General features: G+C 48.7%; 1 protein-coding gene across 1 annotated transcript in view; it reads left to right on the forward strand.

Moving 5' to 3' along the window:
• ANO2 (anoctamin 2) overlaps positions 1-17,654 on the forward strand; it is a 347,746-nt gene that overhangs the window by 60,273 nt on the left and 269,819 nt on the right. The window contains exon 4 of the mRNA XM_057557057.1: positions 11,387-11,485. Coding sequence (XP_057413040.1) covers positions 11,387-11,485 — 99 coding nt within the window. The remainder of the gene's footprint in view (positions 1-11,386; positions 11,486-17,654) is intronic.

Consider the following 17,654-nt stretch of genomic DNA (forward strand, 5'->3'; position numbering starts at 1 on the left):
CGGTTTTCCCCCCTTGGTGTCCGTACGTTTGTTCTCTACGTCTGTGTCTCAACTTCTGCGTAGGGCGGTGATTCTCGATGGCGCGTTATCCTCAGGGAGGATAACTTTTCCTTGGCTGGGACTTCCCGGCACCTTGGAGCATGTTCGGCATCCTTCCCTCCATCCGCTAAATGGTAGGGATGCTCCCCAGTCGTTGTGACAAAAAAGCTCCCACCCATTTCCTAAGGGGATGGCACAGCTCCTGTGGTTTGCATAACAGAGACACGGAGAACATCTCAGGGCCAAGTGGGGGCGAGCAGGTGGAGCTCTGGCCTCCAGAGGTCAGCGCGGGTAGCCCCGTGCGACATCGGGTTGGAAGAAAGGGTTCTTTGGCCGAAGAGAGCTTGTAACTAGGTTGCAGAAGATTCTACAGCTTCTTTGTGCTTGCTCAAAGTCTGCCTCCCTGTGTAAGACCTCAGTTACGAAGGGTTAATGACCCCGAGAAGGAGTCGTCAGAGCCGTGCCTTCCAGAAGCCTGCTTCCTCTGACCTGGAGGAGGTCACGGCAGCACCGAGAGGCTTCTCCTTTATTCTGTTGACCATGACCTAGACCAGCGCCAGAGCAGATGGACGGTCACTGCCTGTCTGCTGCCCTTCTTGGTCTTGCTAGGAGGTGGGAAGCGGTTCCCGACTCCACTGAGAAGGAGAAGGAGGAGGGCGTTCTCTCCGGGTTCCCTGATGGGGGGGACTTTCATTATTCTTTATCCTGTGAAAGATACAATGCATCCAGGGGAGCGCACAGGGCTGACCCATCAGGGTCACTGTTGTGAGCTTCACGGGCAGCAGCAGGATTGTGGGTGGAGCGTCCAGCACGGGCCGCATCTCAGCCCTCGGCTCCCGAGCTCCACTCCCCTCCTGCAGCCTCATCTCACTCCTCTTCGTGCCACCCACAGCCTGTTGCACATGGAAATCCCATCACGGTGTTCGAAGTACCACTCAGGTTCCCTCTCCTCCAGGAAATCCTTTCTGGCTCCTCCAGCCTGGAGTCAGCTCTTCCACTGGTTTCTTCTATCATTGAGAACTCTTGGTTGCATCGACAGAAAACCCAACTCAACTGGTTTAAGCAACAAAGGAAATTTATAAGCTCATGTCATCAGAAAGGCCATAAGTAGGTCTGGTGAGGAGTAATCCAGCAGCTCAAGTGAGGTTCCCAAGGACCCCCTATTTCTCCATCTTTCTGCTCAACCTTTTGCAGGGTCCACTCCATCCTCTACTTACTCAGTGGTCCCTTGGCTGACCCAGGGCTTCCCTCGACTGCCACTCTTCTCCCCAGAGTTCTGGCAGAAAGAGAAAGCTGCTTTGTCCCGAAACCCTAGCCAACATTTCCTCACATCTTATTGATTCCGGTTGCATTACAAACATATTCCAGAACCGGTTGTTGTGGCCAGGGGGATGGATATGCCGATGGGCTCAAGCTAATTGGTCTGATCCCTGGAGTTGATGGTGGGGTCAGTTCTACCGAAAACATATGGCTGAGATCCGGGAAGAGTGTTTCTCTGGGCGCAAAATCTGGCAATTATTGATGAGTGAAAAGGGAAACAGCCAACCAATGGGCATCGACTAGTCGTCCTGTCCATTTGGACATTAATCACCCCAGTCATGATGTTATTCATCTGTCTTGTGTGTTAGATATCATTTATCTGGTGTTTAAGGAGACTGGGAGCCGTAGGATGGCTTGTATTTCTTCTGCGTGCCCTTAACTCTTAGCATATTGCTGGTCACACAGTTGTTGCCCAATAAATACTTGTTGATTTGAAATATGATGGGGTGATTGAATAGTAGGAAACAGTGGAGATATTCCTTAGGGGAGAGGTGAGTCACTGCTCAGACAAGGCAAGGGCACGTCTTTTGGAGGGAAGGCGAGGGGAGTTAATGACTGATAGCATGAAGGTTTTATAGAAGTGTCTTGAGGAGGGAAGACAAGTATCTAAATCAAAAAAATCACACAAGTTTTGAGTTAGGAGGAATACGAGAGAGATGGGTACTTCTAAAGGTAATGTGATGGGCTTTTAAACTCCTGGAAATGCTTTTCTCTGAGTGGGACATTTATTACACGGGTCAAAGGAATGCAGGTCCGGAAGGAGATACTGGGCGTTTCTGCCCAAAGGTTTGATGGCTGTTGAATTTAGTGGTGCTCATTGGTGATCCGTAGGGAGACTCTATGATTTATTGTCCAATCTGGGACATTTTTGGTAATACTAAAACGCTACACTGGATAGAACGATGAGGCAGAAGACATAACCTGGGACTGTCCCAGCACAGCCAGGACCTATCAGTCGTCTTTGGTCTAGGTCTCTGTCAACCGCCCAGCTAGGCGACCCTCTGCCCCTGCTCTGCAGCTGCCTTTCACTTCTCTGGGCCTTGACATGCTCGCAGTGTCCTGGTGGGGTGAGAGGTTGCTGAGAGCTGGTATCTGCAGCATCTGATTCCACTTGGGGGATGTCGACTGTCCAAAATAGTTCTCCTGTGACGAATAGGAAAGGGCGGCATTTTCCTCTGGTCTTTCCTCCAGTTTATCTGTGACCTTTTCCCCTCTGTGTGGGGCTGGGCCTCTGTGCCTGGGGCCTGGTCTTGGGAGAGGCCCTGTTCTTTCTGCCAACATCTTCAGGGCTTATGGATTTTTATCCTCTTCTATGGTAGAAGTCGGGTCTCTGGCTCCTGGATTCTGTTCCGCCTGTTACTTCCCACATTCTAAATTCCCAAGGGAAACATTCTCCTTCAGCTTCACTTGGGGGTGTTCAGGGAAGCCAGGAACTATTGCCACGGTGGGCTCAGCTATGATGTCTCTCAAGTGGGATCCAAGAAGCATGGTAGCCTCCCTGTGGAGGTCAAGGGCATGTGCTCTGTGGCCCAGGGGGCAGCAGGATGCCCTGCACTTTGAGTCCCAGGGCAGAGATTTGGCAGTGGCTGCCCCTGACCTTGCTCCTAAAAAAATCCTTTTATACACAGTTTAGAATTTGCAAAACGCTTTCCTGTGTATAATCTCATTTGATCCTGAGATACCGCAGAATCAGTACTAGCTTTTGAATACCTATTTATTAATTAAAAACTAACAGTATATAATATATTTTAAATAAATAACATGTTTATTTAACATAAATAACATTTTATGTTATAAATGACATTTTATATGTTATAAATAACACATTTTTATGAAAACAATATTTTTCAAAACAAAAAAGTGGTGAGAAATGTGGCACTATTTTACATTTTTGAAAATCTTTTTTCCCTAGCTTTATTGAGGTATAATTGATGTATAATAAACTGTACCTATTTAAAATGATCTGATCTGTTGAGCTTGGGCATATGTACAAACCCATGAAGCCATCATCATAATCAAGACAAAGAATATATCTACCACCCCTGAAAGATTCCACGGGTCCCTCATACAGTCCATCCTTCTCTCCTCCAGGTGGTATTATTATTAATCATTTCAGTTATTTTAACATTGCCTATGAGTTTCAAGAGCTTTGGTGACTCGCCAGAAATGGTATGGCTGGGAAGTGGCAGAGCTGGGGCCCAAGACCCAGTCAGTCTTCAAACCCTAATACCCATGGCCTTCCCATGACCAATCTGCCCCATGACAATGGTGAAGATTTCCCCCGTTTTCTTCTGTGGGTTTTTGAAGTGGAAAGAAGCCCAGGGAACACTTAATCCCACTCCATTGCTGACTCCCCATGAGGTCCCCGTCCTTCCAGAGTGCTGGGCTGCCCTGGGGGGCCCCTGCAGGTCAGGGATTAGGTGGGGCGCTGGCTCTCTCAGCCCTTGGTGTATGAGAGGGTCTGACTCCTTAATTTTTGCTGGGTTCCCTCCTCCCCAGTTCTTCACCTGGGCTTGAGAAGAGGTTTCCTGGGTGTCAGCTGTGGGGAATACAGTGAGGTGCGATGCACAGATTAAACACTGTACCACCGGGCCCAGAGGTCATGTCTTCTGGGCGCCTGTCCATGTTGGTAGCACAGAAGGCCATCCCCCACTTCCAGGAACTTCTGGTGACAGCTGTTTTCCTTTGACAAAATTAAGACAAGAGTGGCTAAGTTTCCATCGCCTTAGGACCCTGGCTGGGTTGTCCCCAATCTTTGCTTGGGAAGGAGAAGCCTTTTCTATAAGAGCAGTCTTGCTGCTGGTATTTTCTGGGGGGCGGGGGTGGTCCCTGGGGCAGGGTTCGGGGGGCATTTGGTCCTGCCCCCTCCGTCTTTGCTGATCACACTCACCCATCCTCCCCTTGGCCTGGGGAGGAGAGGGTTGGAGAGGAGAGTCATCTGGGGCCTCCCGGGAAAGCAGGTTTTCACCTTTTCCTCCTCCAGTTCTTCCCTGCACTTAGTTCCAAGCCCCTGTGTCTCTGGGTGGCCCAGGCAGACCCTGCTCCTGGACCATGGGTTGGAGGTTCCTGAAGGAAGTTAAGACTTTGGTCTTAACGATGACACAGATAGACCAGGGTGTTCCTCCATGGGGCCGTTGTGAGGACCTTCTCATTTTCTGCTCTGATTTCCTGCTTTCAGGGCTACACCCCACACTCCTCCTTAGTCTGCCCCAGCCACAGTCTCAGTACCGCCTGGTGTTAAGTCCTCCAGCTGTGTGGACGTCAACCTCGGTGATCCGAGAATGTGGGAGCCCCTGGGGTTTCGTCTCCCCCCCGCCATGGGACCGCATGCCCTTGTTCCTTGCGGATCCGAGGTGACCCAGGTTGGTGATATCTGGGAGGCGTCTGCCCCCCTTGGTCCCTCTCCATCATCTCCCTGCCCCCGCCCCGCGCCTGGCAGCCCGTTCCGGGCCGCAGTGTGCTGCAGCTAGTGTTCTCACGGCAGCCTGGGCCCAGAGCACACGCAGGCGTCCGGGGTCAGCATCTGGGTGGCTTGGCCGGGCTGCGGGGAAGGAGGCTCGTGGAGTATCGGGTTCCAGCGTTTGGCGGGGACTGCCTCCCATTCACTCTCGTCTCTGCGGAGGGGGGACGTGGTCTGGTGAAGCCACATGCGATCTTTGGAAGACAACGAGACATGAACAATACGGAAAATCTCACCAGGAGTGGGCGGCCTCCGGTCCCTGACAAGGGCTTTGAGCAGTGGCTGGAGCTCTAGGGAGCGGTGTCTGGGAGCGCGGCTCCCCCCACCCGCAGTCCCCTGTCCCCCATCTACTTAATCTCCCGTGTGTGGCGCATAGAACTGCCCTGGACGGGTTGGGAGCCCCCAGGGACATGTGACGCTGTCCCTCACAGGCACCGTGGCATGGACCCTGATGTCAGGAGACCTGGATTCCATTCCTGGCTCTGCCCCTGACTAGCTGTGTGTCCATAACCCAGCCACTCAGCCTCCTGAGCGCCAAGGTCTTCATCTGCTACTTGAGAAAGATGTGAAGCGTCGCTGGAGGGCTCTTCAACTCCAGCATCCTTTGGCCAAGTCAGTTCCTCTTCTGAAATGCACCGTGGTCGTCAGCTGACCGTGCTTTGAGCCGTCAGCGTGGGGGTGTTGAATGGTACGTGGAAGTCCGATGCCTGGCAGATAAAGAGACGCACGACTTCTGCATTTGAAGTGTCCTTTATTCTTCAGAGCATCCCCGATTCTCCTCCTTAAGCCTGCAACACCCTTACGAGCCTATAAGGCAGAGAGGTTCCAGGTACATCCAGCTGCGGTTCAGTTCAGGCTGTGTCTTGTGAACACCAGGATGAGCTCATGCCGATGCAGTAGACCTCTAGGGATGGGAGCAGTGCCCTGAAGATGCAGCGAGGACCCCAGGGCTACCGAGAGGAACAGAGACGACCTCCTGTGAGGTCTTTATAAGGTTCCTGGTCAGGTGGAAACTTGAACAACTTTAGTTGTGGGCACAAGACGAAGATTCAGAAATGACACTTAAGGGTAGCCAATTTTTAGAAACTGGTCACAGGATCTGAACAGAACCAATGAAATCTGTGTGTGTGCATGGAAGTTGTAAGACGTAGTTACTGAGCATTTACTGTGTGCCAGGTGCACGGTGGCTGCTGAGGACAAAGCAGTCAGCAGGACAGACGCAGTCTTTGTCTGCATGGAGCTTAGGTCTGGCCAGGAAGCCAGGCATTAGACACCTGCTTACAGTGAGCGCAGGAATGGTCAGTGCTAGGAAGGAGGGGGATGGGAGCTGTGCAGGTAAGAGGGGGACCACGCGTAACTTGGGGCTCAGGAAAGCCTGCCCCGAGGAGGTTCTGAAGTGAGAAGCTGGCTGGACCAGTTGGAAACCAGTGAGAAGGTCTGAGTGTCTGGAGTCCAGGGAGGAGGGCGGGAGGGGCTGGTGCCTTAGAGAACGTGCATGCGATCAGGTCTGCTGTTGGGTCAGCTTTAGAGAAGAAGGGAGGAAGGGAGAGACTGGCGGATGAGTTAGGGCATGGGTTCAAGGTGGGGACCTGACTCTGCCTCTTGTGAACTCAGGTTTCTGTTGGTTTACTTAGTGGTGAAGGAAACCAGCTGACACACCTTGAAAGACACTGAAAGAGCCGACAGTCATGTGATGGTTGAGGACTGTCCATTTCCTCTGACCAGAGTACTGACAGCCTCTTCTGGGGTGCTTCCTCCTGATACCCAGGAACTGGAGAAACAGAGTTTGTAGGGTTTTATGAAAATGGAATCATGGGGAAAAGAGTTACGTAGTTTTGTGAGATGTTTCAGTTGAGCTGGAGGGATGTTCCTGCCCCATCATGCATTTCATGTTTGTTACCCCTGGGATAGTGCATCCCCAAGATGGATGGGTTTGTGCTTTCTTAGAGAAACCTTTGTGCACTGGTTCTCCTTTCTCTGACGACCAGAACCAAATTATACGTTTCAGCTCATTTTACATGAACGTAAATTTTAGTTGTCTGATGAGATGTAGGAGCCCCTCCGCTCACCCTGATTACTTAGTTATGAAACCTCTTTTAGGGATGGATTATATGCTCTCATGCCTAATCTCTTATACTTCATGTTAAATTTTGTGTTGGTTTCAGAAAACAATGCTTTCTGACCGTGTCGTCAAATTCTAGGGATGAAGAATACTTGGAACCCATGGTTTCCTTTAGGTCCATGGGACATTTTGAAAATCCTACAGATAAAAACTTCAAGGCAGTAAACAAACCAAGATTTTAATCTAACAGGAACGGTTTTCCCTAAGTCTTTTCTATCAGTTGCAGGAGTTCTGTGAAGACCTACTCTGTATCCAGCCTGTGCCAGGTGCTTGAGGGACACAAACGAAGTGTCAGGTACTGTCCCTGTAGTCGAGAAGCTGTCATTTTAGTTGAGTAGAGCGAATCCCCATCATTGCAATGGCCGACATCTGTTGATGAAGAAACCGAGGCTCCCTTGGTTAAGTGACTTGCCCAGTGTCCTGCAGCTGTAAAATCCACGATCCAGATCCTGATCTATTTGAATCCAAATCCCAAGCTCCTTCTATTTCCCCTGCTATGCCTAAAGGAATCCAAATCCAAGGTAGAATGGAAGTTAGCTGGGCCTGGAGAACAGGAAATTTTTTTTTCTTTTTTAGTTCAATTTATGTTAACTTACAATTTTTCGATTTCTGGGTTAGTAAAAAGAGCTTCTGCGTTTGGTGATGGTTCTGCTGAGGGATTTTCAAGTATTTGTTTGTTTCTTTGTTTGTTTTTTCCGGGAGACATACATCTCGGTGTTCTTTTTATGAGAAGGTAACGATGTCGCACGGCATGAAAGAAACATGATGACTAGATGTTAGCACCAGCACAACTGCATTCCAGCTTTTTTTTTTTTTTTTTACCAGCATTTTTAAAAAAATTTATTTTATGTATTTATTTATGGCTGTGTTGGGTCTTCGTTTCTATGCGAGGGCTTTCTCTAGTTGTGGCAAGCGGGGGCCACTCTTCATCGCGGCGCGCGGGCTTCTCACTATCGCGGCCTCTCTTGTTGCTGAGCACAGGCTCCAGACGCGCAGGCTCAGTAACTGTGGCTCACGGGCCCAGCTGCTCTGTGGCATGTGGGATCTTCCCAGACCAGGGCTCGAACCCGTGTCTCCTGCATTGGCAGGCAGACTCTCATCCACTGCACCACCAGGGAAGCCCTGCATTCCAGCTTTTATTTTCCTTTGAAACAAGTTCCATTTGTGCAGAATGGTGAAGCAGCATGCTTTCCTGGAGGGAACGAATGCCCCGACATTGGGGAACAATTTTGCATCAGTTTAATACACGGTTGCGCTGCAATTGATAGAGCCTCTAAAATCATAGGGGCTAAACAAGGTGGAGTTTTACCTTTCACATAAAAATCCCGGAGACAGCCCAGGGTGGCTGAGACACTCCATAGAGTCAGGACCCAGCATCTCTCTTGATACTTTTCTGGCCTTGACTTTGACCTCGAGGTCTAAGACACTTGTATTCGTGTTTCAGGCGGTAGATCCAGGGGTAGGGAAGAGGATGAAGGGGCAGAAGTCATCCACTTGCATCTTTGTGGGGGGCTACCAGGAGCTGCTTCACCCCTCCACCTGTACCACATAGGCCAGGAATGAGTGTTACGGTTACACCTAACTTCAAGTGGGATGCAGTCTATATTCCGGAAGGCCGTATGCTTAGTTAAAAAATAAAAGGAGAATGGCTCTCAGGGGACAGCCAGCAGTCTGCCACCAAGGCCACGGGTGGACCCTGGCCCTCCCAACCCCCTTCTCAAACATCTGCATCCACTTAATGGTCATTTGGTATACACATGAGGCACCACTTCCAGATAAAGTTAAAAAACGGGGTTCATCACAATTTAAAAACAAAAATGAAACCAAATGTTTTAAAATCAACAATAGTCACGATTTCATCTTCGTGAGAGGGATGGTACTGTCTGCCATCTTTCACTGAAAACATCATTTCTGGGGCCATGATGGAGAGCTGGGACTTCAGGTCAGCTTCACAGATGGTTTCTTTTCTTCCTCTTTCTTTTCGCTAAATTAGAAAAGCTAAAATTACCGTTAGAAGTAGCAGCAAGTGATTGATGACTCTGTCTAGTAGTCCTGGTATTGCGGCCAGAGGTGGACAGAGAAATTGGGGCAATTTCTCAGTGAAAGCCGCTTCCAGGGTTTTGTCGGAACTGCGTCCACTTGGGAGCTTGAAGGCTCAGTGTTTCATCTTAGGACTGCCTCTTAGATTCCTCCCATCCTTTGATTCAGTTTTAGTGTAGAAGGCACGTCTTTAAGTTCTGTTGCAGCCGTCGGATGTGGTTTTTAACTATGCGTAGTAAATGTCCTGTCTGTCTTTGGGATGAGAGGAGAAAACCACCAGGTAGAGCATAGACTGCCTGGATTCGAATACTTTTCAAAATCATACTACCTGTGTAACTTTGGACAAATTATTGGAATTTTCCCTGCCTCGATTTCCTAAACAATAAAGTGGAGCGTGATAGTACCCGTGACTATTGTATGAGCCAAAACACACAACCTCCCTGCTCTGTCCAGGCACACGATTCACACTCAGTGCAGATGCGTCACAGTGATGGGGTATTATTTTCAGGTATTTGTCAACTCTAGACCATCCAAGACTTTCAGACCACAGTTCAGTCTTCCTGGGAAATCCTGGTTTCTTCTTCATTCTTCTCCCCTAGAAGTCAGGAGCTTTCATCCCCGAAGTGGGGGTAGCTTCTGGATGTCTGAATTATTGAAGAGATGGGTAGAGTGCCTTCAGAATCAGAGAGACAGTCTTCAGTTGCGTTACAAGCATCGTAAAATGTCTTTTTATCTTATTCATCATCTCAGAAACGCACGAGAGCCCCGTTGTAGACAGTGCACTGTGGTGGGGAAAGCAGTCTTCTCCCCGCTACCTGGTTCTCTGCCTGGCACACGGGGGGATGTGCTCAGATGCCTCCACGGGCATCTTCAGTGCTAAACTGAGACCGAGGGCGTATCGACGAACACCAGCTGGTCTTTGCAGATGACTTTGCAGAGGAATGTCACTGCTTTTCTGTGAGCAGAATCACTTTTGCTGCTTGCAGGGTTGGTGCCTTCTCAGTCCTGGCCTCCATACAGCCTGCTTCACGAGATGCCCAGGAAGCCAGCAAACCCGCCTTTCCCCTGTAGCGTGGTCTGCGGGGGGTGAATGCAACAAGAAACTGCGAGCACATGTCTCTGAAGGGCACACTCACTAGGACCCGGTTCCCACTCCGCCCTCAGCTTTATCCTAATTGTCAGTGGCACTCGGTCCTGCATCACATGGGTTTCTGTGACTCCCAGCGGTCATCGGATGAGGGATTTTGCTATTGGCTTGTTCTGCTTCCTTTGTGAACACAGTGTTTGTAATTCATTTTGCAGGTAGTTTTAGAAGCTTCACACCAATAATGGGGCTTTTGCCCATTTTTCCTGCTTGTTTTGGTCTTTTTTCATTTAGTGACAAAAATGAATTAAAGTGTTTTTTTTTTTTTTTTTTTCCTTTGTGTGCTTGTTCTGAAAAAAAATGGAGGTTTTCTTTGAAGGTGAGGAGAAACTGATGGCTTCATGTTGTAATCTGACCAGTTTTTATAGCATCCACTGTTCCCCGGGCCAGATGAGTTGCTGAGTCAATAAAACCTAGTTTTCAGATATTCATCGCTGTGTTTCCTTTCCTTACTTTCCATTTTTGGGTGAAATCAGTGCACTCACAGAATGACTTGTCCTGGGACCTAGATTCATAGCGGTATTCACGCGGAGCCCTGCCCAAGATCTATGTTTATGATATTATACTGAGTTGTGCCGTTTACGTGATTAGTTATGTCATTACTTTTAGGCTTAGATGACCCACTTTTGTGATTTGGGCTATGACACAGCGAAATAGTAGAACAAAAACACAAACTTAACAATGAAAATATCTGTATGGAGACAGGTTCCAGACTGTTCACTGAATCCAGCAGAGGTAAACCGACTAACCGCTGTAACTACTAAATATAAAATAGGTGATGAGAATATACTGTACAGCACAGGGGATTATACCCATTATCTTGTAATAACTGATAATGGAATATAATCTACGTAAGTACCGAATCACTATGCTGTATACCTGAAGCTAACACAATATTATAAATCAACTATACCTCAATTAGAAAAAAGCGTTAATGGGATTTCTGTGAAAATTATAATTGCTTACATTGCAAATCTCTGAACACAATTGTTTTAACTCCCCTTTTCCTCTGAAGCCACCAGACCTCCCGGGAGCACACTTTGGGAACCTTTCCCTACTCTGGATGAGAGCGTTTCTAGACCAGAAGTAGTGAATGGGGTATGGGTGGGAAGGGGCTGGCCCTGGGTGAGGTATAAAGAGAACAAAACCCAGAAACTGAAGAAATAACAGGTCTGGGCTTCTTGTTTGGGAGAGTTGGGGAATCAGGAATTTAAGCTATGTCTCCTAAGTGTTTCTCTTTCTTCTTCCTCGTCCCTTACAGAGTAAAAGCCAGGGCTCCGTCTTTGTCCGGATCCACGCCCCATGGCAAGTGCTGGCCCGAGAGGCGGAATTCCTGAGGATCAGAGTCCCCACCAAGAAAGTACGAGCGTGTTTCTGCTGGGTTTGGGGCCTCCTGAGGGCTGGCTGGGTGTGTGCATAGCGTCGGGAACGGGGCCAGGTGGGACGTGGGTCCTGCGGAGTTGGAATCACACGTGTCTCCCTGGGGACGCTGAGTTTGTGATGTGGAGGAGGCAAGGAAGAGATGGGCGGGGAGGGGCCGGGCTTGGGAGATGGTGTCGCCTCAGAGCACCGCCAGGACGTGCTCCGTGAGAAGCTGAACGTTGCCCTGGTCCAGCTTCTTGATTTCTCTGTGATAGCCCCCTTCTCCCTCCCTCCCAGTATGGCCAGGCATTTCTGTAGAGCGGGCGTAGCAATGAGAGCAGACTAGCAAGCCTTGCCACCTGGGCAGGCAGCCTGCGGGGAGAATAGCGCCAGGCTTGCCACGAAGACCCCTCTTCTGTTTGTGACTCTGTCACTAAGTGTGGTGTGACGGTGGGTTTCTGTAAAATAGAAGGTTCTTTCTCACTCGGGTTGATCAAAGGCACCTGGGGAAAGTGTTCACAGTGTTCATGCCTGGAGCCCACCTGGGAGTTTGATTTAATTGGCTGGTATGGAATGAGGCTTTGGCATCAGTATTGCGAAAAAAAAAAAATCCCCAGGAGGTTTTGATGCACATCTGGGTTGACAGCCACACGGTTCAGATGATTTTTGAGGTCCTTTTCAGCCGTTGTAGTCTATGTATAACTTAAAAATTCCCCAAGGAATTCCTGGGTGACAGTTGCCTTGCATAAGAAAATCCAGCAGATACCTGCAAAGATAAAAGCAATGTGTCCACAGATTCACTCTTCTTTTTTCACTAGGTATTTTAGGAGAAAGGGGTGGTTATTGACTTTGACTATTTGAGGCATCTCTAGAAAGGGCCCTGGGACAGGTGATACTCTAGTTTAACCATAAATGATCTATAGGTGATCTGTCTCTGTCTCTGACACACACACCCACACACCCACACACCCATCAATAGTTTTACTTCACAAGTGGTGACCTAGCTTTGCAGAGATCACAACTTCATCATTCTCACTGCCGTTACCATGAATGTTCACCATCCCCGTCATTAACAGAACTACATATTTGCTGCTTTCTACACAAGCACTATTACCACCCGCCTTCTCTCATCACCATCTCCACTATCAGTAGCATGGTTAGAGAGAGCAAAACATTTGGATTAGCATCATTGGCTATGTGTACACCATCTTTGCTACAGCAGATCTACTGTTCCCATCAAAAATCACTCATCAGATATCGTCATGTGTGATGCTGTATCATGCCTCCCTTATTCAAAAAGGATGAAGTCTGTGGGTTCTGTCCTTATACATCTGTTAAGGTGGATAACACATCCATGGCAGGAGGGCAAATGACTATTGAACAGTGAACAAGCATGAGCATGAATATTAGCTACAAACATCTTGCCAGTAAAAGGTACATGTTTTGGGGCCACACGCCTGAGTGTCTTGGTTTCACGAGGACCACGCTGTGACCGTCTCCCCTTCAGTTGCACTGCTCAGTTCTCTGTCTCCTGGTTTTTGACGCCTCACTCCCAACCCCGCTGTCCTCAGGTGCAGGCACCATCTTGGCTCTGGACCTGCGCCCCTCCTCTGCTGCTGGTCTCCCCATTTGATGGCCACGTGACCCCAGTCAGCTGTGGATGGAGACGTCTGCTTCCCTCTGGGGGTGTCCTCACTTAACCAACCTTCCCCTTTTCTTTCTCCTGTCTTCCTTCTGCCTTCACTATATATATATATATTTCTTCTCCTTTCTCTGGCTCATCTGAATATCTAACGTTCTCTTAATCTCTTCGGTTTGTAACTTGCTTCCTATGTTTTTATCTATGCTGGCTGATCCTTGGAAAGAAGGTGAGCAAACTTTCATGCCTCTGCTATTGCTTCTCTCCCCAGGACAGTCCTTTTTGCGGGAAATATAGAGACTTAGAAGAAGTGTGCCTCCTTCTTCTCTCCCCTCTTTGTCCCTTCTTCTCCTTCGCTGGTCTTCCATCCTTCCTTGCCCTCATGCTCTTCCGTCCCTTCTTCCCTCTCCCTTCCATCTCTCTCCTGATGCCCTGATGCCGTCTCCTAGCCTCCCTCTCTGTTCTTTGAACATCTGCCCACACCTCTCTCTCCATCACCTCCTCCTTCTCCTTATTCACGGTCTCAGCCCCCAAGTAGTGCTGGTCCTTCTGGTCTCTGCTTGTCCTTCCACAAGCTCATGCCTATGGGAGCATAGTTTTCCTTATGTGACACATCTGCCCCATACACTAAGCCTATTGGAACTTACCATCCATCGTTTAGGAAGTACCTGCACTTGAATTTGCAGTTGAGATGATTAGGACAAGGGCGTATTATGACGCAGCCATCTTTGAGTTGCCTTCCTTCTTTTTCTTTTTTGCATTTCTTTTTTTATAATTTAAATATATTTGACGTGTAACCTTGTGTAAATTTAAGGTGTACAACATGTTAATTTGATACACTCATAGATTGTAATATGATTGCCACTGTAGCGATAACTAGCATCTCTGTCATGTTACATAATTATCCTTTCTTTTTAGTGGCTGGAATCACTAAGTTCCGGACTCTTAGCATGTTTGATGGTTACGATACACTACTGTTGTGTATATTCACTCTGCTGTGCATTAGATCTCTAGGGCTCATTTACTACCTGTTGCAAGTTTGTACCCTTAAATAGCATCTGTCCTATCCCTCCACCCCCATTCCCTGGTAACCACCATTTTCTCCTTGTTTTAACAAGTTTGGATTTTTAGATTCCACGTGTAAGTGACATCATACAGTACTTTTCTTTCCCTGACTTACTCACCTGGCATAATGTGCTCCAGGTCCAGCCATGGTGCTGCAAATGTCAGGGTTTCCTTCTTTCTCATGGCTGAATGATATTGCATTATATGTATGTGTGTGTGTGTATGTATATATATATAATCTTTTTTATGCATTCACCTGTTGATGGACCCTTAGGTTGTTTCCTCCCCTCCTTCCTTTTTATTTTGGAGGCATAGGGTGGTAGACACTGCATCAGTCGAGTCCTCGGAAGACCGGGCTTCTAGCCTTGGTTCTGCACTCACTTGCTGTGTGATTTGGGGATGTCACCTCATCTTCCAGAGCCTCAGTTTCCTCATCTGTGATGTGGGCATAATAACACCTGCCCTGTTTTTCTTAGAAGGTAGCTGTAAGAATCCAGTTCTTGACTAGTGCTGTGGAAACACAGGAGTTTATTACCGTGTCTGTGTTCTCAAACATTTCCATGTGTATTCTCAATTCCTAGTTCCCTAGTCGCCTTCCCTCGTGACAGAATGGGCAGCCAACACTGATGGAGCTCCCAGAGGAAGGGGGGTCTGTGGAGAGACCCTGAAGGGCTCAGAAACCATCAGAGCCCTCAGAGTCTCCAGCCAAGGGCACAACGGGGAGAAGGCACACACCCAGACATCCCAGCGCGGATTAAATACTGTGTCAAGTAGCAGCCCATTAGCACAGCACAGATTCTGTCTGGGAAAGTGCCGGTCCAGGGAGTCTGGGAGAGCAAAGCCAGGTGGTGGCCCTGACGAGCATCAGATGTAACAGAAGGAACTTTCCCCACAGTGTCTAGGCCCCGGACTCCACACAGGTGGACCCTTCCGGCATCCTCTGCAGGCTCAGCCGCAGGGCCCCAGATCTCCTTTGTAGTCACAGAACGCAGCGGCTTGTAGGTGACCTCCCAGGGGGTGTCGTAACCACGAGAGGAGGATATAACTTGGTATGCCGGGTGGGATGCCGATTCCAGGGGTGGGTTAAACCCAGTTCCTGGGGTGAGAAAGGAGCATGGTGGTGAGGACGAGATGGGGCAGTCTGCAGGGCTAGCGCTGAGTCCAGTGGCGTTTTCCCCTCTTTTTAATGGGCTTGGGAAGTGACTGCAATGAGAGTAAACCACATTTGCAGACAGCCACGTCCTGGCGGCAGGGGCGGGCGGGGAGGAAGGCTGAGGCATGGGGTGGGGTCACTCAGCATCCTCCAGGCTGGTGGAGGCCGATGGAGGTTTGGCTCATAACTCAGCAGGGTCCGGAGAGACCGGGAAGATGGGGAGGAAATCACAACATCAAGATCTCCAACCTGGACGAATCCATAGTAATGCGTCCAGGGACACGGAGTCCTGAGCACAGATATTAACCGAGGGGGGGAGTCTTGGAAGGAAGCCTTCGTTTTCCAGAAACAACAACAGAAGAGCCAGTATTTTGTGAGGGACGCTCGGCATCCGTGCACAGGAAGGGGGCAGGAAGGCCTGGCCTTTGGCCCTGAGCAGCCTGGGACGGTTTGAAATGGATGCTTTCTCACCTCTGTTCTTTACCAAGGTGGTCAATATCTATGTTTATTTATCACTGACTTTTTTATATATGTGAACGAGCACCCCGCCTCTGGGAGAACTGACGAGGACGAGGTAACAGAGTCCGTTCTGGTCATATTAACGAAAGCGTGTTCATCCAGCCAGAGTCCGCTAATTTCAGAAGAAGGGACATGCCTGGGATGGGTGAAAATCACTTTCGTCCAGTCCGTCGAAGTTTTCGTAGCTTTGTTGATAGAATGATTGATATTACAGGGGTCACGTTTGCTGTTCCCAGGAGCCTGTAAGGACTTTATAGCTTACGAGTTCTTCGCATGCATGTAGATGCTGTTCAGCTCCAGCCAGTGGTACCTTTGTAGGAACGCAGGCTCAGAGCTCCCCTCATCTCCCAAACAGGAGTAGTGAGTGCCGTGGAGGGCTGTCGTACGGAGCAGTGACCACGTACTCAGAGGCCGATCACGGAGGCATAGCCTGTATTATTACTGTTTTCGGTATCGTCATTCGCGTGTGATGCGTGTAGGGCGCGCAGCTGGCACCGGATCGGGGCTGCTCCTCCCTGTGCTAGTTCCCGTCCCAGCAGCGTCTGCAGTGTTGGGTCCAGTTCCTTAAATCTGCCCAGGCAGCCAGCAGCCCGGACGGCTCGCTGGAGAGGCAGGAACAGGCGGCCCCTGGACGGCATGCTGGAGGACTCCTGTTTCTTAGAGCGCGGGTCCCTGGGGCATCGGTAAACATAATGGCTTCATGTGCGAGGTCTGCAGTGCGGTCACGGGGAAAGCCAGCAGGAAGACTGCTCAGGCCCCACGGCGCAGAGGCGAGAGCTCGAAGGCGCCCGTTTCAGAGGGTAGACAGCCGGTGGGACAAGTGGAGACCTTGAGCTCCACTCCTTGCTCTCCCTCCACGAATCTGGGTTATGTGATTCACATCTCAGCCTGTTTCCCCAAACGGGACTTGAGATGGATTACGACCAAAAGCATAAATACAAATGGATCATTCTGAAAGCGGACAAATTAAAAAGAATCATTAATTTGGGGGGAAGTGGGAAGTGCAGAGGAAATAATGATCATAGAAATAAAAAAGTAAGGGTGATGGATGCAAGTGAGACAAATACATTCTGAGCTTCCTGGTAGCCAAGGCAGAAAGGACTACGGTTTACATAATCTGCAGAAATAAGCATCTGTTTGGTGAAAGGAGGCGAACTTTTTCCTGTTGCTAAAGCATAATTTTATGTAAAGGACATGAACAATATAAGGGACATACTTTCAGTAAATATGAGTTTTATATAAGGTGCTGGAATGTTCTTCCTATGGCCATTTCTTAAACTGATTCTGGGTAAAAACTGAGGATGTCATGTTTAACTGTAATTCAGGAAAGGTTGTACTACCAAGTTATGTAGGTAGATTTCTGCTGCGCTAACTCAATTCAGGGATAAAGCTTAGAGCAGAAATGCCATTCAGGCTTTAATTCTCTCCGTGGAATCTATGTTTTGAAATATTTTTTTAATCTACTAAACTGCATTTATTAAGGAATAATTCATCTTCTCATTTCCATGAACTGAAAACATATAGAACTGCCGTTAAGCATTTTCTGATGAGTGTGAGAAAAATCAGTGTTAAAACCACGTTGGACTAATATAATTCCAGTTAAAAAGCAGAGAAACGTGACATTTTAGTTAGCTCGAGTGGCCCCTTAGGAGGAAAACATTAATTCCATTAAGCTTTGTAAATTATTGGAAGTTGTTCTCAGTTACCTATTACTGGCTTTCTAGACATTCTGATCTGGTAACCATGACTTTTGCAAAAGTTGCACGGGAAGACCCTCCCCCAGATTCTGGT

The sequence above is a fragment of the Balaenoptera acutorostrata genome, chromosome 11 (genome assembly GCF_949987535.1).
Source record: "Balaenoptera acutorostrata chromosome 11, mBalAcu1.1, whole genome shotgun sequence".
Taxonomy (NCBI): Eukaryota; Metazoa; Chordata; class Mammalia; order Artiodactyla; family Balaenopteridae; genus Balaenoptera; species Balaenoptera acutorostrata.